The following is a 24,065-nucleotide window of genomic DNA, read 5'->3' on the forward strand; positions in this document are numbered from 1 at the left end:
TAAAGTAAAATAAAGTACACCTTTTACCTCTCTTGGAAAGCTACTTTGCGAAGGGATCTTTGCATCACGATGTCCAAGAAGGGGCAATTTGAGAAATACGTGGGGAAGTTTCTATTTAAGATAAACATACTGACAAGGAAAAGGAACATTTTCTATGTAAAATAGTTTTCAGGTAATACTTCATGAAAATATGGTGCACTATTTGGTGCTCTCGCATTCTGTGCTCTTGCATTCTTAGGAACATACCTTTTGTTGGCTCAGTTGCGCTCTCTCACTCTTTCTCTGAAACAACTGATTGTAGTGTGAGGCATACAAATAGTTAGTGCTTTTGCATGTATTAATCTGTTTTATTTAATGTGTCACTCGTGTTCCCTGCTGGTTGTAACTATACGTCATAAAAGATGGTGTTAAATCCTTCTCAGTTAATCTTTTTTTCTTATGTTTTCTTCAGTTATTTCACTAAGGTCACTATAAAGTTAATGTAAAAAAAGAAAAATTTCCTTTCTGAGAGTGGAGCTCAATGCCATCTATGGAAGTTTTTAAAAAGGACCTTCAGAAGTCTCATTTTTCCCTGAAAAAATGACAAAAATTTGTAACATGCTGTTCCTTAGATGCTAATTTTCATGATCTACACATTATCTGCGCGCCATGTTGGCTTTGTTTTTTGGGGGATTTGAGTTGATTTGAATTTTTCTTCTGCTTGAAAGCCCAACATTTCTCATCTTAGAATCTGAAATTTGGGATGGATTCTTTCTTACGGGCAGAATAGATTTTTCTCATGAGTTTAGGTAAGCACTGGATTGGATCACCTGTAGTGGTTGGGGAATTTTAATCAATGCTGGTCTTTAGGAACATGCTTAGCAAATATCTGTGAGAAACGCTTGAGATGTAGGTCAGCTGCCTTGGGCCATGCGTATGAGCTAGGTGACCTCTTAAGTTTGTTTCCAGCCTTATCTTCTGTAATTCTGTGAACATTTTAATTTAGCCAACAATCATTTGATGACTAGTAAACTGGAATAGAAGGTAGTTTATTGATCCAAAACATTTCTCTGCACTGCGTAGAGGGTTAAAATGCATAGAGATGATTTAAGACAGCAAACCCAAGAGCCAGCATAAGACCTTCCCCAAGTAGTATTATCCTGAGGTCTTTAATTTAATGGGCATGTTGTCTTTCTGCCCATCCCTCTGGCAGGGCTGAATTTCAACTACAGTGATCAAAGCTCAGCTGAAACAACACATATTACATAGCCCCTTTTCAAACAAATGCTCTCTTAAGTCCATTTCAGGTGAAAAGATCTGAACTTTAGTTTATTTACTTTTAATTTCCTCAACAGACAGTGTTATTTGGCTGAATGTCAGTGTCTAATCACTTTAAATTACATAATTATGTTAATCCTGTGCAGTGCATGCAATAAATGGAAATAGTAATGACTGGGATGATTCAACTGTAAGTCATTTTCTGGAGAATGAGAGAAGGTTAAACAGAAATGTTCTACCCTTCCTGCCTCCAGAAGTAAAACTCCAAGTGCTAAAATAGTTCTGCCATTTTTGTGTATTATTTCTAGTATTCGACCTGCTGATGCTGCACTGCAGAGTGAGCGGGTGGGTTCTGCTCTCCCTTGGCATAGGGACAAATTGGAAGCGTGTAGCCGTGGTAATTTTAACTACTTGACACTCCTTGTAATATTTAGGAGTTCCTTTTAAAATATTTTTTCTTTTCAATCAGAGCTTTAACAAACAGACTCTTTGGAAAGAATCAAAAGGCATTTGTTTTTAGCAATGCTTTATTATTTAATGTATCGGGTTATAAATTCACTAAGTTTTAATTGGCTTTCAGGAAAGAAAAAAGCAGCAGCCACAACTTTTCTCTATTTTTCTGTTGTTTTGGAGGTCATCTATTTCCAACTCATTGTGCCAGCAAAAGTTATTATAGGTTTGACTTTTATACCTCTCCAGTAGAGTTTGATACAAAGGTAGGTGAAGGATATTCAGCCCATGTATACATTGTATCTTTGCTTGTAGTATTTAGTCATCCTTTTTCTTTTTATTACTACTCTTTAGATCACCAAAAAGCTCACGTAGGCAGTATTGCTCTCTCTATTCTTTCCCTCTCTCTACTTTCCCTGCAAGCAAACACACAGTCAGAGGCATGAGATATTTATGTCTTGGATGGATGATTTTTCTACCTGTTCATCATCTATCAAAGCTGTAATCATAGTAGTCTTTCTACATGAATACTTAAATGGGACAGCATGAAAAAGGCACGTGGAGCTCATGAAAGGAAATAGAGTTTTAGAAGGGTGATATGGCTTTCCCTGTCACCAAATGAAAGGTCGGTAGGAGATTTGATTTTACACATACAAGGTATTAGAATGTTGAACTTCTGCCTCTTAGAAATATATTTGTTGCCAAAACCATTGAAGTAAGAGGGTTAATTAGCTTTGAGATTGTTTTGAAGGCAAATAAAAATTACAGTCATGAGATTAAGCTATTTTTTAACTTAAAACTGTTTAAAAAGTGTATCTCATTTCAAAGAAATAAGCAAACCACGTTAAAGGCAAATTAGGGTGTTCTGTATCCTTTAATATTATTACATGTTCAAAAATTTTTATTAGATTCTCAGTAAATTAATGGTTTTGTAATAGTCTAAAAATCATCCTATGTGTTCTTGTTGATTCTCTTTATGATAATGAGAATTTACTAAGATTTATGTGAATTTTGCGGGTAACATTTTTCTTATTCTGACAGTCTATTAAAACAGTGTTGAACTGATCCGGCAATATTAGGATTAATTGTGAGTTGTAGTAGAATACTGAGATCCATTCATAATCATAGTTTATATACAGTGTTATTGTTTATTATATTGTTATATTTAGTGTTATTATTTATAATCATATCATAGTCACTCAGACTTTGATAATATTTGGTTATAGTGATTTACATTTGTGTTCTTAATGTACTTGTCAGTAACATTAGATTAGAGATTTTTTGTGGTGTCAAGGGTAATAAGATAAAGAAAGAGGGGAAAAGGCTTTTCAGTAGGAGAAAGAAACAAATTTTTTAAGCTTTTATCAGTCCTAAATTATATTTAGCGTATGGGGATGTCTGCGTATAAAAATTCAAAGGCAAATTTACAGTGGCTATATCTTTAACTGAAATTAAATTACAGTTGAGTAATAAGGATGAAGTTCTATTTGGTGGCTACATTGGAGAAAACGTATCTTAAAATATCCAAGTGCCATACTTCAGTGAAGTGGATGTGAAATTCAGAGCCTTAAATTTAGTCCACCAAGGATATACTCCTAACTACACTAGAATATCCAAAGAACTTACTGTGACCCTGTTGAATATACTAGAATGACTGTATCCTTAAAGACAGTCCACAGAAAGTTGTAGTATCTAAGCAAGCTTAGTAAACTAGTGCTTCTTCAAAGGCTGCATACAGTAACCTTGTGTTTATAGAGGCTGTATTCCATATCAAGTTTAACATTCACTCTAGATCCTTTGTCATGTAATCAGATCAAAGACTTGATCATGCCATTAGCCATTAAAGCATGTTGTTGCAGATTTACTGGACCAAACAACAACAGAAGTAAACCCTTGCCCTCCTACTACAGTCTCCCCCAATCTAAGATCTTTTTTTAAAGGAGTCCTCTCAAACTACAAGAGGAATAATTGCTTTAAAAGTTTGTGTTCTATCTCTAAGAAACTTGGCTCATTGCCTGTTACCTTGAAGGTTTTCATGAGACCTGACTCTTAAATTTATTTAACTTTAGGTTCAGTTCTTACTTATAACAAGTTCCAAAGCAAGCTGTTCCTGTGGGCTTCATCAAAGACCATTAAGTAAAAGAAACATTTAGAAAAGTCACTAATTATTTAAGCACTTCAATAAAGCTGTTCAAAGATAGCTTTACCTGTGGTTAGTGTACAGTACACCAATCTTGATAACCTTCCTCTGACTACTTCCCATTGTGTATTTAAATTATTTGAAAGATTCCCCCACCTCTAATTTATTATTTCAGATGTTAGAACTCCTCTTAAAGATGCAGAAAGATTTTCTACAGACTTATTCCAGTGCCAGGCTAAGTCACTCATACTAGCTAAAATCCAGAAAGTACGACTGGATTTGATGTAATTGTCTGATCCAGCATTGGGAAGGAGGAATATTGCACTGAAAGATCTAGTCAGTATAGCATGAGAGGTTGTGGTGGTGTTCTGATATGGTTAGTGTAGATAGCCTAAATCCCATGTACATTCCCACTAAATTAAAATTAGCACTCCATCTGTTTGCATGGTCCTTTAGGTATTATGCCTTTCTTTTTCATCAGAACAGATTCCAAAGCTGGTTCATCATTTTCACTGGGAGTTTCCTCTAAGCAGATTCGCAGGTGTGCATCAGAAACTGTTCATGTTTTGAGGTTCTAAAAGAGTCAGAGGGCTTCAAGCACAGTTTTCCTGTGTTTGAAACTCAAACCCACAGGATGGTAAAATTTCAGCATATTTACTTTCATTTCTTTTACTGGAGTCAGGACCACAACCCAGGTTTGGTTTAATAATAAAATTATGATCTTGGGAAAATTAGGACATGTTTCTTCCATCCTAGATACTATAAAAACCTGAGACTTTGGAATTATGGTGAGGAAGATATATGTACTTCAGTGGTGCTTCAGCTTTTAATTGTTGAGGTCACAAACACTGGCATGAAGTAATTTTTAATTAGGGTACACTGGTGTAAAATCAAAACCAAAGTTGAACTACATGGCAAACTAACCATCAAGGTATGCAAGAAATAATATGGATTTTTCTCATTTCTTTATTGTAGAGACGGGCTGACAAATCATTTGTAAAATAAAAACATAAATTTAAAAATTTTCAGTGATAAACATTTCTTAAAAAGAAATGTGCATTTCCAGTTGTTCTTGGTGATGACAATCACACAGAATAATTAAGGGCCTGAAGGCAGACCATGTTTGACCTACGTAGGTCGTCATTCCGTAACAAAATAGTTATTTCCCAGCCTCTGGCTCAACGTAAGTCAACAAATGCTATAATGAGTGTTGATGTTGCTGTGCTATCAATGTCTTCTTTATGACACTTTTCATTTTGCCTTTTTACCTGGTCTTACCAGTAGAAACACTGTTTTGTGGGACTTGGCCTGTAAAGAAGCCCTCTCCACAGATGCGTGAGCATGTTGTCATTATACTAGAGCAGAAATGGCCAGCCTCTGGCATGGGACAACCTGCAGCCACCAGAAGAGTTCACCTGCCTCACTAGGTACTATCCAATACCCTCTTTTCCAATGGCTACCAGGTCAGCGTCATACATGTTGGAGCATATGTGATATATGGAGAAGGAGAGCTAGTAGCTATTAACCACATGATGAATTTATGTCTGGTTGTGTGATTGGCAAGGCATGGTAGTGTAAGGCTCATAGTAGACTCATGTTGCCTCTCAAAAAGGATCGACCACCCATGTACTACAACATGAGATGGATGTGTGATTGATAAATAGTGAAAGGAATGAAACCTCACTGGCTGGAGAGCCAGATGTCAAATGCAAAATAAAAAGCAAAAGCCCCATGGAAATTAACATTCTTTTTCTTTAGTCTCAGCATAACCATGGGGTCCTTGAAACAATATTATATGAGCAGATTATTCACTAAATGCCTTAGCTTTCAAATTGATGGATTCTTCTTCATAGCTATATATATGTATGTATACACTGTGTCAGAACTTGAACAAGTGCTCCATTTTGGATTGCGGTGGCTTGGAAATTTTTGTGAAAATACTTTTGATGGAACAAAGATGTGTAGGCAGTACATTTAAGCTCTTTTTGTCAAAATATCACATAGCTACAAAAACTACCTATGCATAATATCGACCAGATGGATTTCTGGTCCTCAAGAAAGGATCTTACCAGGACTAGAGGATTTTTTTTAAAATCTCGTCCTTGTTTTGACATGACTTCATATGTGATTGTAAGTCATTTCAGTCAGTCTGACTGTGCTTTATCTTATCCGTATGGAAACTGTTTTGCAATTTTCACATACAAAATCTCTGATAAGTGCAGATAACATAATTATCATACAAAAAGGATGGCTGTGAATATCCATTTCTGACACAGATAGTTTTTTCTGAATGCAAGAACTTTAATTTGGTAAAATAATGGAAGTAGTGCTTAGAATGACAGGAATTCTTTTCCTCTTTCAGCTATTCAACATCTATCTCTGTCCAAAGAAACATTAGTTCATTATTTTTTCAGTGAGAAGTGCTTAAGATTCTATGGCATAATCAGATTTTGTCACAGAACCACAGGGGAAAGCCAGATGTGTAGCTCTTAATAGCTGGAAAGGAATGAATTAGAGTTATACTTGGGAGAGTATCTTGTGTGATAAAAAACCCTGCTGTAGTCCTGTTAAGCTTCAGTATGGAGGCATGAAGCATTTTAAAATCCAAACCCATCAATTTGTTAAAGACTAGATCAAGCCCCACAGTTATCGTCCTGTGGGCTTGCATTTCTTACCCCGATAGACACCTTGTATAAATTTGCCATTTTCAGGTCGTCTTCTGTTTTGTTTGTGTTTATCTCAGATTTTCTTAATTTGTTTTCCTGAAAGCAGTGTATTTTAGAATGACCTAATTTTAGGAAAGTTTTTATGGGTTTCAGAGAAGTAGAGATGAGTGAAATTCCATTCAAAGATTGTGAATCTGTGTTGTGATTTAATCCCAGCCGGCAACTAAGCACCACTCAGCTCACTCCCTCCTCCCCCAGTAGGATGGGGGAGAGAATCGGGAAAAAAAAAAGTAAAACTCGTGGGTTGAGATTAAGACAGTTTAATAAGACAGAAAAGGAAAGGGGGGGGGAATAATAATAATAACAATAATAGAATATACAAAACAAGTGATGCACAGTACAATTGCTCACCACCCGCTCACCAATGCCCAGCCAATCCCTGAGCCACGGTGCCCCCTGGCCAACTCCCCCGAGTTTATATTCTGGGCATGACGTCATATGGTATGGAATATCCCTTTGGCTCGTTTGGGTCAGCTGTCCTTGCTGTGTCCGCTCCCAGTTTCTTGTGCATTGCCAGCCTCCGCTGGCAGGGCAGTATGAGAAGCTGAAAAGTCCTTGACTTAGTATAAACACTGCTTAGCAACAACTAAAACATCAGTGTGTTATCAACAGTCTTCTCATCCTAAATCCAAAACACAACACTATACCAGCTACTAGGAAGAAAATTAACTTTATTCCAGCCAAAACCAGGACAATCTGTCATAAGAACCTCACCTTTTCCTCGCTTAGAAGGAAATGGCCTACAACTACTGATACTGTATTTGATAGAAACTCATTACCACTTTAATTTAGGCCTAACCTTGCAAATCTGAAAGGTAAAAGAAATACCTTTGCAACAGTTTACTATGTAAAATCATTCTCATATCCTGCATTGCAATGCAATGGTAGCATCCAATCAGGTAGGTCCCTTGGCTGTGAAAAGGTTGGAGAAGTGGGAAGTGTAGGCTCTTCATACTTATGAGCAAGCTAGTTTGTTGAAACACTGTTCCCCATGCTGAGCAGTACTACCTCCCTCCCTTTCATATTTATTTTTTATCCAGTTTTCATCTGGTCTTGCATTTAGTTTTGAAGTGCTATGAAGCAGAGACAGTCTTTGTACAGGAAAGCTGCATTCACAGAGTTAGAGAATGAACAGGTGAGTAGTTGAACTAACAAAGCCTGGTTTCCCATGCTTTGGGTCCTCTGGTTCCTTCCATGATTCTACACCAAAAACCACAGCTTCCTCTCCACATCTTCCCTATCTTCTCTGACTGCCCTGTGGACAAAAATATGTCATAGGTGGTTTGTATAACTATTGCACGTGATTTGGAGTTCTAGGAGTACAGATTGGTCAGCAGGGTGATGGCAAAAAACAGATTGTTGAGCCTGGGCTTTGGCCTTTCCCTCAACAGGAACACTGATTTAGATCTCTTTTTTTTTTTTTTTTTTTTTTTTTTTCCTACCAGCCGTTGACATGAAACTTACTGGATTGCTCTTCCTTTGTTGAAGTGAGTGAGTAGGCTCAAAAATTATTAGGATGGGCAGAGATAATGAAATGGAATCGAGGACACCACTTGCTCAGGAGTCAATTCCAGTTAATACTTGTATTCACCTAGAGACAAAAGCAACAACAAAACACCAAAGAAAGCTGTATTAGAATATTTTGGGTTGTGTTCTACAGCCCAGTATCCTTTTCTAAATAGAGAAAAGTGTAACACTGCAATGACACTGAAGACCTATAATATGTGATAGAAAGAAGAAACTAAGAATGATATTTCTCACATACATATGTGCACAGATTATTTGGAGTTGTCGTGGTTTAACCCCAGCCAGCAGCTAAGCACCACACAGCCGCTTGCTCACTGCCCCCCCACCCCTGGGATGGGGGAGAGAATCAGGAAAAAAACTCGTGAGTTGAGATAAAGACAGTTTAATAGGACAGAAAGGAATGAAAAACAATGATAATGATAATAATAATAATATGACAATAGCAATACTAAAAGAATTAAACTATACAAAGTAAGTGGTGCACAATGCAATTGCTCACCACTCGTTGACCGATGCCCAGTTAGTTCCCGAGCCGCGATCCCCCCTCCCAGTTAACTCCCCCCAGTTTATATACTGGGCATGATGTCATATGGTATGGAATAGCTCTTTGGCCAGTTTGGGTCAGCTGTCCTGATGGTGTCCCCTCCCAGCTTCTTGTGCCCCTCCAGCCTTCTTGCTGGCTGGACACGAGAAGCTGAAAAATCCTTGACTTAGTATAAACACTACTTAGCAACAACTAAAAACATCGGTGTGTTATCAACATTCTTTTCCTACTAAATCCAAAACACAGCACTATACCAGCTACTAGGAAGAAAATTAACTCTGTCCTAGCCGAAACCAGGACAGGAGTGTAAAGTGAAGCACTCTGAACTAAGGAAATTCTAGAGTTTCAGTTCCTCTTTTCCATGTAAATGCCAACTATATTATGTTTCAGCCTTTAATTATGTGCTTATGCACTATTTTCACACACATACACACACAGATTTGTTTTCTTCTGTGCACAGAGCTGAGACTATTCATTTAATAAGCTATTGTTAGATATTTTTCCTCTTCATTGTTTGTTGTGTAATAGCAGTGTTATTTGCTACATGCTGTTTAAACCTCACTCTCAAGGGAGTTATTAATGTCTTTCTAACCTTTGCTATGACCCCCATAACTAAATTTCTTCAGTGCTTCAGAAACAGTAATAAGTTTATGTTTACATTATCCTCCTGAAGCTTTTGTCTTCCCATTTCACAGATGAAGATGAGGCAGATGTTCAAAGTGTCCACCAGAAGGTTAGTCTAGTGAACAGATTTGGTGGTGGTCAGTTTAAAATGCTTGGAACTAGATATTTACAAATTATTAAAATTTTGTAGCGTGTGTTCAAGCAAATTGCAATGGTGACTGTTCAGCATTTAAGAGAAACTAACTGCAGGGTATGAAGTCTCAGAGAAAAAGAGGAAATTAGTACTTGTTACTTCATGGTTAATTCCAGAGGAACTGATTTTCTCCTCAGGAGCTAATCCTAGGAATTATCAGATATAACCTGATAGAGCACACCATGTAGACCCTGTGTGGGAGAAGACTGAGGTCCAGTGGATTCATTGGAGGCCCTCAGCTGAGGTACAAATTGCCAGTATTTGAGCATGATAGGACTCAAGCTCGTACTTACGCACTTCAATCCTTTACAGATACAGAAGTTGGTTGTCTAGTCAGACCACCCTCTGAACGATACAAATGCTCTCCTGAGGGTAGATATTCGTTACAGCCTGTAGATTGGATACTTACTGTTTGATGTCTTAGACAGAGCGCCAAGGTGCTATAATGATTATCTAGCATAAAATACACAGCAAGCCAAGAAAGGTTTTTCTCATGCAGTCTTTATTGTGGAGAAGGGCTGACGAATCATTTGTAGAGACTGGGGATACAGTGATTGTGTTAGAGCAGTTAGGCTTGCTAATCACAGAAAGTAACCATTGTTTGATGTTTCCATGAGAGAGTCCTCCATTAACTGTAGCTGAACTTGACTGAATGTGAAATTAAAAAGGAGACTCAGATTTCAAGACACTCCCTCAGGTGCTCAAAAGTATGCTAACTGGCACTGTGGGAGACCTCCTAAAACAACTAAGGATACTTAAAGGAAAGAGACCATGACAATATGAAAAGAAAACCTTTGTGTTATCACTGAACCCACAAAGTTCGTCAAGATCAGTCACACTTTATTAACTGTTAAATGTCAGGCTTGTATGAAATGCTCCTTTTTGCCAAGGTCTGATTCCAGCTGTGCTTGGTCAGCATCTACAGTCCCAAGAACTGGAGGTGTTTAATACTGGGCAGAAAAGTCTGTGAAAATGAATGTAAGAGAAATTGTCAGGAGACTACATATTAAGGCATTGCCTAGCTTTAAGAAAATGTATTTAAAACTTAAACTTGACAGAGATAAAAGATTTTAGAGGCTGTGTTGGTTTCTGGTGACAACTGGAATCTGAGACAGGAATTGTAGAGACCTGATTGCTGGCTTGCATTATGGCACTGGAAGCACTTTAATCTTTTGTTTGTTTCTCTACCTGTAAAATGAGGGAGGCGTATAGATCCCACGGCTACCTACTGGTATGGAATTTGAAACTCTGGAAACTAGTATCATTCCTAAATATTAAAAATGCTCATTTCATACCATGTTTATTATCCATGAGGTTGGAGTGTAAGAAGGGCCGTATCCTTTGTCTCTGTGATTGTCGTATAATACAATGTTGAAGTCTACTTGGAACATTGCATTTGTAATGCTTGGTTCTGTAGGAATAAATGAAAACACCATAAATTCAGGATTATGACATATTCTAGGATTAAGGGGAAGGCTTTAGCCAAGAATATGTACGTATATCAGTTTGTTCTACTTTGCTCCATGTGAAAGATCTGTAAAAGCTTTTCCTGATTTTGAGAGAGAATGTCCCTTGAGATATTTCTTGGATATTTATCACAATGTTCTTTGCAAATAACAATGGTTAGAAAGGCTTTTAGTATTTTATGCTTTCTACCATTTGGGAGTATAGAATTCCTTTTAAAGGTAGTGTTTTAATATATACTCAGAGAGTTCATTTCCAAGTAAAAGCGGTATTACTCATTTCACTGTTGGTATGTGAATATCATTCAGTTATATTGGTGGTTCTTGTGGCATGATTATATGTTTTCAGATCTAGCTATTCATTTTACTGGGGTACTCTTTCTGACGGAAACCTTTTGTGTCTTTGCCTGTAGCTACCATTGACCTCCATATAACTGTCATTGTTATTCCAAGATTTAAAAGGAAAGCAAAAAGGTGATGGTCTCTGAAGGCGTGTGCTATAAAAAAAGTATATCGTATTTCATTTAATAATCTCATTTATAGAACAGTCTTTGAACATTCACATACTGCTGGCTCTTTGTCATTCTTTCATCATCCAACAAAATAGACTGGGAAGATTGTTGTATTGTAAACACAACCTTAAAATACTTATCTAAAAACAACAACAACAACAACAAATCTCTATGATCCTTTAAAGAAGGAGCAAGCTGGAATCCTGTGGAATATCTGCTAAGATAGACCATGGTATGCACACTGAAAAATAGTATCTAGTGTTATTACAAGTAAATGTACATCCTGTAATTCACTGTAATGTGTTTTCAAAGCCATGAAGCCTGTGCTGGTGATCTCTAGGAAACAGATTTGTCTGTTAGCCAACTAATTACCAGATAAGTGCCCAGAGCAAGCACCTGCCATCTCCTTCATAAAACTGTGCTATGCACAGGGAGATAAATAGTGACATTCTGAATTTGTCCACATTGTGCTGCTAGGTTCATTCTTCATTTCAGGTCATTACTTGGACAACTGTGATTTTTGAATCACAAACTTTCTGCTTAAAAGATCTCTCAGTTCTCTTGTGATTGCAAGTGCTGACTGGAATGCCAGTTTGCACGTCATTTGTTTCCGGCATAGTGATTGGCACCCCACACACACCTTATTGCCAAAAAAAAAAAAAAAAGGCTCAGAATCCAGACATCACACTGACTATTTTTCAAAATGTTGCTTCTGACCTTGAATGACAGCTTATTTTGACAGTGCATTATTTGTATAATGGGAGAATACTAAGTCACTAAGTTTAATAGCAGCACAAAACACAAATATGTAAAAAAAAGAGTCAACCCCTGGCTGGAAGCATTTATAGGTAAATATAAAGAAACAGGCTAAAACAAGTGAGTATAATGGAAAGCAGCACAAGACTGTGTTTTAAACATTTTGGAGGTGGTTTTGGCTTGTGTTTTCTTGGTTGTTTGTTTCTCTTCTTTTTGTTTCTTTTGTTAGTTGATCTTTTTGGTTGTTTCCCTCCTCCTCAAAGTGTACATCAAAAAGGAAGTCATTTAATAAGCCCCAGTTACTCAGCCTTCTGTCTAGCTTTTAACTGCATTATGAATTTTGAGAGCTCATTGAGGGAATAATCCTTACAGACTATTTGGGGGAAGAAAAAGTAGTAGGTAGGCAACGGCCTACACTTAAGTAAGAACATGGAAGAGAGCAGAGAGATGTCTGCCAAGAAAAATACCAGTGTAGCCTTACGGTAGCGGTGGGAAGTTCAGGTACAGTAACTTACAGAGAGAGAATTGATTTCTTTTATACTCTTACACAGGAACATTAAAGTTTGAATTTAGTGTTAATGTAGGAGGAGGAAGTTCCAGAGGTGGGTCTGTGTGACATGGACAGAAAGTCATTATATGGCATGTCATTCCAAATTTGTGTTCCTATTGGTATCTCTGCTTTTGTTCATTAGGAGAGGCCATATGGTCAGATGATGCAAGAGAGAAATGGGGAGAAGTAGAAGGAAAACAGGACAGACAGGAGGAGATTGTAGTAGTAATCAAGGTGGGAGGTAGTTGAGTAATGGGAAAAGTGTTTTTTCTACGCTGACCAAAGGAATCAGACAGATCATGCAAGTGTTACTGGGAAAGAAAAAAGATTTTGCAGACTTGCTATGCAGGTCAGGGGTAGGCCCTAGTTAAAGATGATCTCCATAAGGAATGACAAACCTGGAAGAAACTGTCAGATTTGATGCAGCTGACCTTAAGGTCACTCAATCTCTATATCCTCCCATTATTAAATGTGTTTTATGTTTGTGTTTGACCATGGTCCAGCTGCTAGGAGTATTGCTGACCTGACTTGACTGGGTCATTTGTAGTAATCTTGATATAAATTAGGAACTGGTAACTGGAACGAGTTCAGCGTAGGGTCACAGAGATGGCCAGGGGCTGGAGCACTTGGCCTGCGAGGAGAGGCTGAGGGACCAGGCTTGTTCAAGCCTGGAGAAGAGGTGACTTCAGGAGATGCTAGCAGAAACCCCCCAGTGTCTATGGGAAGGTTATTGAGAAGACCAAGTCAAGTGTTTCACAGTGGTGCATGTGGGAGGACAAGAGACAGTGGGCATAAGTTGAAACGAGAGATTCAGACTGGATATGAAGAGAAACATTTTCCCCATGAAGATGGACAAGCAGTGGAACAAAGGCCCAGAGAGGCTGTGCGGTCTCCATCCTTGGAGGTTTTCAAAGCCCAACTAATTAAATCCTTGGATGAACTAGGCCATAGCTGACCCTTCTTTGAGCAGGAGGATGGACCAGATGCAGTCTGAACTGTCCTAGGATCCTATGACAGACAGTAAGACAATTTTAGTGACTGCAGCTATTTGCAAGATGCTTTGATTAATTTATTTTCTTGCTGTAATTTCAGTGGTAATGATTTGGGGTTAACAGGTTGAGAATCCTAATTATTGCTAAGACTCTGACCATTTACTGAGAAATTAATAATAAATCTGTATTTATCCTTCAGCTCAATTCTGTTCCCTCACTTATATATTAAAGCATACAGTCATAACATCACACATGTACGTATATATGCACACAAAAAGAAGCAGCAATGTGAAATTCCTTTGCAAAAGTGCCTGGCTCCTTTATTTATTTTTTCAAGGTTTCCCATTTCTTAAAATGGGTAAGTAAACTCCATGTGTATTTAGAATCAGTGAATTCCTAGGAATGGTGTACAGCTGATAACATCTGACACAAGCATGCTTGTAGACAGCATTTTCTCTTAACATAGCACTGTGCATTCATTGGAATACATGGTGGCAGGGATGCTTCTTATAGGAATTATCATGTTAATTCCATTAGAAAAAAAGTATCTTGTATGCCATTTATTTTCTACTCTAAGATCAGCATTCCACATTTGCAGAAGGCTGGTAGAATTTTGTAAGTAATAAATCAAAGGAGCTCTCTTAATACCTACAGAATTAAATGTGTCTTCCGGAACTATTCAATAAAATTTAATTTACATATTTTTTGGATGTGTAATCTATGTGACCTTCAGTAACTGTTTGTTTTTTAAATCTGAAAAATGCCTCCGAAGTGTAATAGCCCAGAGTTTCTAATGGTGCAGTAGGATATGTAATGCATATTTTAACATGTTTTCTTTTAATTTGTCACACAGACTTGTTGTGCATGATTATATAAACGTCCATATTTTTAAACCCAGTGGTACGAGTGTGTAAGATGTACTTGGGCTAAAAAATTCAGAAGTCTAATTTATCTTGAGATATGCTCAGTCAAGTAGTTTTTCACAGCAGTTAGCTAACACTTCAAGCTCTAACAGTGCCCCTGAGCCATAAAAGAAATTTGCATGTAAGAAATGTTTTGAATCTATTAAAACCTCAGCTCAGAGCTAAAGAGTTGCTCTCATGTCTTTGTTGACTAACAAGAAGTGAGATCTTACAAAAAGCTAGGCTGTGATCGACAGATGCCAAAGCTTAGGTTTTGATGTGATTATATATTTCTTTCATGCACGGCATTTTAAGTCTGGGACTGGAGCTTCAGAAAGACAGCAATCAATGGGGCTGTGCAAGAGTACACAAAATATATTACTCCTGGCAGTCGTCAAGACAGAATTATTCAAAAAATAATCTGAAATGCATTTGATCGTACACTAGATGGTTTAATAATTTATATTATACCTTATTAGCAAAGTCTTGTGTTTACTTTGTGGCTGCCAAAACAAGATGAAAGGCTGCCTCCATGGAAATACAAGATGCTTAGCTAAAAGTGTCTGTCTTTGCGTTTCAGCTTGGTAATTTCCCTTCCTTCTCTCATTTTGATTAATAGTATATAGGTTTAAATCTTAGAGTACCTTTTCCTTCATTGTGGTCCTTTTTAGTGAGAGCAATGCTCCTTATTAACAAGTCTACCAAAGAGTTTACAGCCTATCGAGACTTAAATTAGTATAAACACATATTTCTGGAAACTTCTTTACCTTAGGATTTCCTCCAAGTATTTTTTGGGTAAAAGAGGCTTTGGATTTAGTTCTAAATTCCACTGAACTGAATCATTATGCTAATCTTCCCAAGTCTGGCAGCTACAAAAGTGTGATTTCTGAGCTCAGCTTAAGAAACTGTTGCGCTCTGACTAGTGATTGTGTATAGTAAATATCACCAGTTATATCAGTTCAGAATATTACAGAAATGCCTTGAAGATTTCCTTGAAAAGCTAATGCACTGCAAATATTTTATCTAGAGATACAAATAAGGGCCTTTCTGAATTAATACTTCCATAAAGTGAGAGCACAGGGAGTGGACCAGTGTAACTGCTAGTTCAACAAATGAGATCTTTGCCTCCACCCAGGTTTTTTACACCAAAGGTGCATAGAAGAGCTCTAATAAACTTGGTTTTCTGTGGAGAACTCCCCTCCCCATGAAACATGAAAGATCTTTTCTGCAGGTGTCTTGGATAGCTCTTCAAGGCACAGTATATGGAAAGCTTTAGGGAAAAGAACATATATGAGAGGATCTCAGAATGTAGCACTACAGTATTGCGAACTCTGAAGCTCATATGACAGCCCAAAGAAGCTCTTGTAATTTGCCTTGTCTACCCTAGAAGGCTTAATTTTAGTTTTAGTTTCTATAACTTCAGCCTCCCCTCCTTCTCTGTGCATGCAATATACACTACAATATATACTGTATACCTGAAAACTAGTTCCTCGAACGGAGCCTACAGGACTTTCTGCCCAAATAAAAATATATATACAGTGTTTTTCACTAGCACAGCTGATAATACGATACTTGTATGTTAGTGAGAACTGATTATATTCTAGACAGGCACTTCATTGTTGTCCAGACTGCAGTGAAGGCCACTCAGCCCTTAGCTCAGGCTTAAGAGAGTGCAAGAACATGCTCAGCTTACCAGAGCTCTTCCTCTTTCCACTGAGAGTTTTGTGCCGTCTCTTACAGAGCTGCACAACAGACTCTTAGGAAAAGGCATCTACCTGCAGGTGTCTCTGAGAGATTATCCTGTTTTTAAAAGCTGTTGTATGAATTAGAGGGGGGACAAAAGACTGCCATTTTCTAAAGGAGCCTTTCAGTTGCAGGGAACCAGATGTACCCTTTTTTACAAGTGCATCTTCTGTGACAATAATGATGGAAATTTTCAAGGAAGCCAGTGGTATTACCCATACCACATACTCTGTGTTGCAAGACAGAATTTTGGGGCAAACTAGAGAATAGTTCTTAGAAAACATGGATCAGATGAACATATTCATTCCTTTTCTTGAAAGAAAATATTTGGCAGGATCATCTGAAGAGATATACATTATGAAATAGAAATGCAGTAGTGTTTTAAGTGATAAGCTGTGAAGTACATCTTAAAGAAAAGGGTCACTTTAGTTTGCAAATTGTGGTTTTTTTGACCATATAAGAACAGTTTAATCCATGAGAAAATTTGTAAAGAATTCAGGTTAGCAAGGTGATAGGAGTAGTATTTCATGTATGCATCTACTGAAAGAAAAACTTCTGGTTTAAATTGTTTGACAGTCTCTTATATGATCTGAGATACTGCGAAAATCTGAAAGTTTTGAGCAGTTTAGAAAATGTGACTACCAGTAGAAACAAATGCATCAGAGTTCAAAATATAAGATAGAAGGAAAACAAAAGCATAGTGAAATTGTGAGAATTGTACCTCCAACCCAGTTAAGTTTCAATATTAGTAAAATACTGTAAGAGAAAATCTCATCTACAGAAAGAAAATAAAAAATTGGTTTACTGTATCAGTATGATCATCTAATTTATGGGAAATATGATAAAGTAAGGAAGAAAACGGGCCTCACAACTTTACAGACTGACTTACTCGGATGAAATACCACTGGGACAACTGGCCGCGGGGCCAGTGGCGTTCCCCACCACCGGAACTTTGTACACCTTTGTACACGCCAAAATCTTTTTTGCCATTCTGTCCTAGTAGCAGTATGCAGCGCTACCTAATGCATATGCATTGCATGTTGCAATAGAGGTTTAAGAAAACAATATGGTAACAAAAAAACAGTATAGGCTATTCACGCATGATCAAAGTTATACCAACAAGATGAGACTATTTGTTTTTATGTTGGAAAACAGAAAAACTATAAAACAGAAATGAAGTGCCAGTGAAATCACTGCTGAAAACTACTGCACAGGAACATGAATGAATGCATGAAACACTAATGTGTTTAACTGTTAGTAAAGGGGGGGGGGGGGGGGGGGAAGTCCCTCAAAACTTTTTACAAGTTATAACTTGTGTTTGGGGTGTTTTGCTGGCTACCCCCAGTCTCGCAGAGACAGATAGGAATTGAGGCTGAGCATGAAGAGGATCATTGAGGAGAAAGTTACAAAGACATTTATGAGGTACTGGCCCTTTTTATTTGTTTTCTAAGGGATAGCATCTAGTCTTGTACAACTAAATATTCAGGACGTTACTGATTATCAAGCTGTGTAGAAATATTTAATGAGGAGTTGAGAGTCTGATTGTAGTCAGCCAAATTTTAAGTCATTAATTGGCGATGATTAAATATCAGAAGAAATCAGTATTGATATTGATATTGTATTGATATTTTTACAGTCTTATCTATTCTTTTAAATCACCTTAGCCTTAGCGTTACTGTATGTTGTGGTCTAACCCCAGCCAGCAACTAAGCACCATGCAGCTGCTTACTCACTCCCCCCACCCAGTGGGATGGGGGAGAGAATCAGAAAAAAAAAGTAAAACTCGTGGGTTGACATAAAGACAGTTTACTAGGACAGAAAGGAATGAAAAACAATGATAATGATAATAATAAAATGACAATAATACTACTAAAAGAATTAGAATATACAAAACAAGCGATGCACAATGCAGCTGCTCACCACTCGCCAACCGATGCCCAATTAGTTCCCGAGCAGCAATCCGCCCCTCTCGGCCAGCTCCCCCCAGTTTATATACTGGGCATGACATCATATGTTATGGAATATCCCTTTGGCCAGTTTGGGTCAGCTGTCCTGGCGGTGTCCCCTCCCAGCTTCTTGTGCCCCTCCAGCCTTCTTGCTGGCTGGGCATGAAGCTGAAAAATCCTTGACTTAGTATAAACACTACTTAGCAGCATCTAAAAACAGCAGTGTGTTATCAACATTATTCTCATACTAAATCCAAAACACAGCACTATACCAGCTACTAGGAAGACAATTAACTCTATCCCAGCCAAAACTAGGACACTGTACTAACAATACATGTAAAAACGGGTCATGACCATAAATTATGCACCCTAGATTGGTAGAGATTTGTGAGACCTGCAAAGAAAAGAAAGGCTTTATGAATGTCTAGAAAGAATAAATTGCAAATGAGTTTTGATTCATATATAAAAAATCCTTAATACTGTATGGTTTCCAGTTTATTCTGCAGGCAAAGGTTAATCAGCTTTTATTTTGGGGGATAAAATAGCTGTGGCCAGTTACTAAAATTTCAGATACCTTAGAAATTGATTGTAATTAATAACTTAACAATATGAAGCAGTTTCGTAGTTTTTGATGAAGGTAACATATTCTGTGCAATATAGACTGAAGTCCTGGAGTAGTGTTGTTATTGTGCTTTACACTGCGGAGAGCTACACCCCAATTTGCTTACCTGCTTCCTTTCCTCTGTTTACCCGGTTGATGGTCTTCTGGGTGCAGTATATATAAGAAGTCATCCTCATTTCATAGGTCACTTGTTCAGTAACCCTTTGCCTATGTGAATTGTGATCTAAGTCGACAATACCTCAGATGTTAGAATAGCACTTACGCCAGGCTGTCATTTGCCCCCTTGATGCTTACTTACCTAACCAGTAGTAATCATTATTTTCCTTCTACAATTACTATCATGGAGCTAATTCCTGAAATGGAAAACAGGAGGCAGTTACAGACGGTTTGAATTGTGTTGTCACACTTTCATGGGCAGGCACCTTTCTTGGAGCTCTGATATTTCTTTGAGTTTGCCCAGAAATACGTTTGGTAAAAGAGGGAGTCAGGCATCCGGTCTGTATTTTCATGTGACCCTGTGTCAGCTGCTTGGAAATACAAGAATATCCATATAGGTACTTTCTGGGTCCCTGACTTGTTTTATACAAAATGTGAAGGGAAAAAAAATAAAATGGATTAATCAAAAACCTGTTTTAACTGTAAAATTTCAAACCAATAAAAAATCCAGCTGAGCTCAGTTGAATTCCTAAGAGATTATTGAAATAGAGGGAGGAAAAAAGAAACGAACAGAAATATTGAATCTTATGATGCAAGATCATTACACCTTTGCTTAATTACACCTTTACCACTTATACCTCTTGCAAATGTCATCAGATTACAGTTTTAATAGATGTTTTTACTTTTGAGTATCTACAGTGCTAGCATGCTGAACTGAACAAGGTTGCAAGAGAGAAGAGTTTCTTATTCTTTCCACTTGGATTTTCTGCTGAAATAGTGACTCAACATCTGTAACTTGTGCTGCAGTTAAAAGTCCTCATATTCTGGGGGATCTTGGTGCTTGCAGTTGGGTTGAGAATGGTAATGGCAGGCACAGCAGGGAACTCAGATTCAATATGCTGAATGAGAAGGTGAGTGTTTTAGTACAGCTGCCTCTTGAGGGTCAGGGGAAAGGAAAAGCCCTGTGGGAGGATTTTCAAGCACCACTGAGCTGGCACACCACGAGACGATGATTGACTTTAGAAGAGCCCTGCTGTGCAAAGGATTGTTGTGTTGTGGTCCCCTTTATCACTGGTTAGACGTTTCTTTTGAAGAAGCCAAAAATAGGACAGTAGTGAGATAGCAGCAAAACAAACAAATAAAAAAATAATCATCAAACAACTCTGATGACATTGAGGTCTGGAGATTTGTTTCTGTTGCTAACAGCTTCATTGATTTGGCAATTAATTTCATTAGAAAGATTGAGTTTGTATGGCATTGGTAAGATTTCTGTATGAAAAACTGATGACCTGATGATGATGCAGTGCAGGTTGAATTGTTGTTTGTCTTGAAAAGGGATATTAATTTGAACCTCAATATAAAGAGGAGATTTTATTTGTATTTGGTATGTACAATCAGAAATACATGACAGTTTCAATCTTAGTATCTGTGTTTCTTCACAGGAGTTCAGACATGCACCACAGAATGGCACAAACTGGAAAGCACACCCTTCTGCTGAGATCCCAGTGAGAGCACCGCTCAGCTCGTGGATGGCTTTGCAGCTCCCATGGCAACGAGAGGGAGGTGGACTGAAGATACTGTCTGTCAGCCTGGCTCTACTGGCAGTTCTTCTTATGGTTTACTACGGAGGAATGAAAACAGAACTGTGAACTGAATGAGGCTTTTATGAAAACAATAAAACTGCTGTTTAAAATCTTCAAAGGAAACACTTTTATTAACAATTCTTTTTTTTTTCTTTAAAAAGCTAATATAAATTGGGCAATAATTTGTACTCACCCTATGCCTTTCCTGTCATTCATAGGAGAGAATGTTAATAAGCTCTAGGGAGACGTATCTTGCCAAAATTTGAGATCTTTGGTTGGCAGAACGGTTTGTTGCATCTTTCCTCTTCTTGTTTCTAAAATGATGCAATGTTTGCATTGCTTACTCTTTTCATAACTGCTGTAGCAGGTAAAATTGCATGCAGGAAATTCATGAAGTTTATAAGAAATCTTTCCATTGAGTGATGTTGGTAATCTTTTATGGGCAGAACATATAAAGCTTTCTTAAAGATTTTGCTTAATGCAGTGTGATGGTTTGATATGTGTCTTTTTACATTAGAATCAAACACTGCTGGGCCATTAAAGTTTGTCATTTGTTGCTGTTTATTTTGCTGTCATGTCTGAAAGAATTTTTGGCCTGCCATCTTGCCTGTCTCAACTTCACAATGAGTTACTAGGCTTTGTTAATGCAAGAGTTATTTTTTACATAGAAATAGTTTTAAAGGTATTGGGTTTTTATCATTGAATGGGAAGATGGAGTTCTGGTCGTAGAGTTCTGTTAAAAGATGGATTTAATACAGTATAGATTTAGTATAATGCTCAGAGAACTACATGTGAATCTCATATTAGCTGTACATTGGATCATGCTGTGTATAAGACAATATTGCTCTGTTAATGGGGAGGTTACATTTTGCACACTGCAAATTTCTAATTACTTTCTTCAAGCCACTTTTGTCATGAGAGCATCTCCACGCATCTTGAGATTGTGCTGGTCAGTCAGGGACTGTGCCCAGTTCTGCCAGCGGCTGACTGCATTATATTGTTCGTTCGTTCATGCCTTGTCACCTTTCTGGATCTTCATCCAAACTTCCACTTGCAAAGACTGTTTAAAATCTTATGAGCAGGAACTGTGGGGTTTTTTTAGTATGTTTGTGTCATACCCAGCACAGACGGAGCTGAGCTGCCTACATGGCTGTTGTGGTTTAACCCCGGTAGGCAGCTAACACAGAGCCACTTGCTCACTCCCCCCCAGTAGGATGGGGGCGAGAATCAGAAGGGTAAAAGTGAGAAGACTTGTGGGTTGAGATAAAGACAGTTTAATAGGTAAAGCAAAAGCCACGCATGCAAGCAAAGCAAGACAAAGAATTCATTCACCACTTCCTACCAGCACGCAGGTGTTCAGCCATCTCCGGGAAAGCAGGACTCCAACACATGTAACAGTGACTTGAGAAGAGAAACACCATCGCTCCAAATGTCCCCCCCCCTTCTTCCTCTTTCCCCCCAGCTTTTGTTGGTGAACATGACGTCATATGGTATGGAATATCCCTTTGGTCAGTTGGGGTCAGCTGTCCTGGCTGTGTCCCCTCCCATCTTCTTGTGCACCCCTAGCCTGCTCGTTGGCGGTGGAGCATGAGAAACAGAAAAGGTCTTGACACTGTGCAAGCACTGTTCAGCAACAGCTGAAACATCCCCATGTTATCAACACTGGTTTTGTCACAAATCCAAAACATAGCCCCATCCTAGCTATGATGAAGAAAATTAACTCTATCCCAGCTAAAGCCAGTACAGTGGCTCTACAGTGCAGATGAATAATCCCCTAGGAAGGATGCTTTGTACTTTATAAACTGAGGATTCCTAGTAGTTACAGACAATTAATCAGGAAGTTCCACCATGGTGCTTTCAGTACAGCCTGTAAATTATAACAACGAATGTAACTGTCTTCAGGAAATTAGGTGTATAATGAGTTGAATATTATATTTCTTATTGCAACCACTGAAGGTCATGAGCCAAGACTCAAAATTCATGAGATTTCTTAAAAAAACTGTGCTCTTGATTTGCTTCTGCTTCTTTTTTTCAGGCTTTTCGTTAGAACCAGGAATATGTAAAAATCAGGAATTTACATTTTTAACAAATCTGAAATATTCAAAAAAAACCCACTTCACTCTGGGAGCTGAAATTTTCAGGAAAGTACCACATATCACAAGATTCTCAGGAAAACTATGAGTTGACAAAATCATTATATCTGAGCCAAATTTTTGCATTTGATGGGAATAAACTATGCAGATATGTTCTATGCCTCTAGCACTCTCTCTGTCAGCCACTCTAGCTTATCTAATCGTAGCAATTACAGACTCATTGCATCAGCTGTTACAGAGATTTACGAAGCTTGTGATTTAGATTCTGTGCATCGTTGGCTTTAATGGGACCAGCTTATTTTCTTAGAAATAATGCAATATACAGAAAGAGGGTGAAGAAGACTGTAAATGACATTGCCCACAGATGCAGTATATTCTTAAACTGAGCTTTAACCTGATAAGTAGGAAGTGTTGTTTATCAAGTATTTTATTATTTTCCTTTAGATTTTGAGAGGGCTTTTTGACACTTTGTATTGTAGAGTAGTAGAGTGTTTGTCATTTGTTCCTGTTTATTTACAACTAAAGCTTTCAAAGCCACTGAGCTGAACAAGTCAGTTCTGGTCAAACAGCTCATCTGGACCTTCAGGCACCAACCCAAACTGCATGCTGCTTGAGGCTGCTGTTGAAGGCCATTGGGAAACCTCAGTGAGTGCAGAGTGAACTATAGAAGCGTATGTACTGCATGGAACGGGTTGACCTGAACACGTTTGACCTGTGATTTTTGCTCCCATTTGGCTCCCTGAATGCTTCTAACTGCCATGCCAGGTGGCGTTTTTAATTTTTACAGTGGCATTATGTCTGAGGCCTACTTCCACCAAGTATTCTCTCTTTATAAGCCATCAGGGCAGGTGAGAAATCTACTGCACTCCAAGTTAATGAGGTCATTGCAGGAGAAGTTTCCCCACAGTCAGTTGATCTCACTTTTACAGGTGGGTGAACACACTCATCACTAGAGAATGTGTCTGCTGATAAGCAATCTACATTCAATGCCTTTTTTTTAAGCAAAAAAGAATCTAATTTCGTTTTGATACCAAGGAAGCCTCAGCTATTTTTCTTAAATGTCTGTGGTAGCTCTGAGTTCTGTTTGGCTGTTTTCAGTGAGGAATCTGGCAAACCACAAGACTTGAATAGCAAAGACATCTTAAATCTCTTCTGAACAACATTAAGTGCACACTTTTTATGTCCTACTTGTGCATGATTTTGGATGATGGAGGACTTTGTCATTTAATCTTTTCATTGTAGCTTTCTATTAATGGTATACTTGTTTAGAAAAAGAATATGAAATA

The 24,065-nt window shown here is 38.0% G+C and overlaps 1 protein-coding gene across 1 annotated transcript in view; it reads left to right on the forward strand.

Annotated features, from left to right (window-relative positions):
• CDKAL1 (CDK5 regulatory subunit associated protein 1 like 1) overlaps positions 1–21,354 on the forward strand; it is a 430,322-nt gene extending 408,968 nt beyond the window's left edge. Inside the window, exon 16 of the mRNA XM_050891512.1 lies at positions 20,546–21,354. Coding sequence (XP_050747469.1) covers positions 20,546–20,752 — 207 coding nt within the window. The 3' untranslated portion in view covers positions 20,753–21,354. The remainder of the gene's footprint in view (positions 1–20,545) is intronic.
• Positions 21,355–24,065: the final 2,711 nt, after the last annotated feature.

The sequence above is a fragment of the Gymnogyps californianus genome, chromosome 2 (genome assembly GCF_018139145.2).
Source record: "Gymnogyps californianus isolate 813 chromosome 2, ASM1813914v2, whole genome shotgun sequence".
NCBI lineage: Eukaryota > Metazoa > Chordata > Aves > Accipitriformes > Cathartidae > Gymnogyps > Gymnogyps californianus.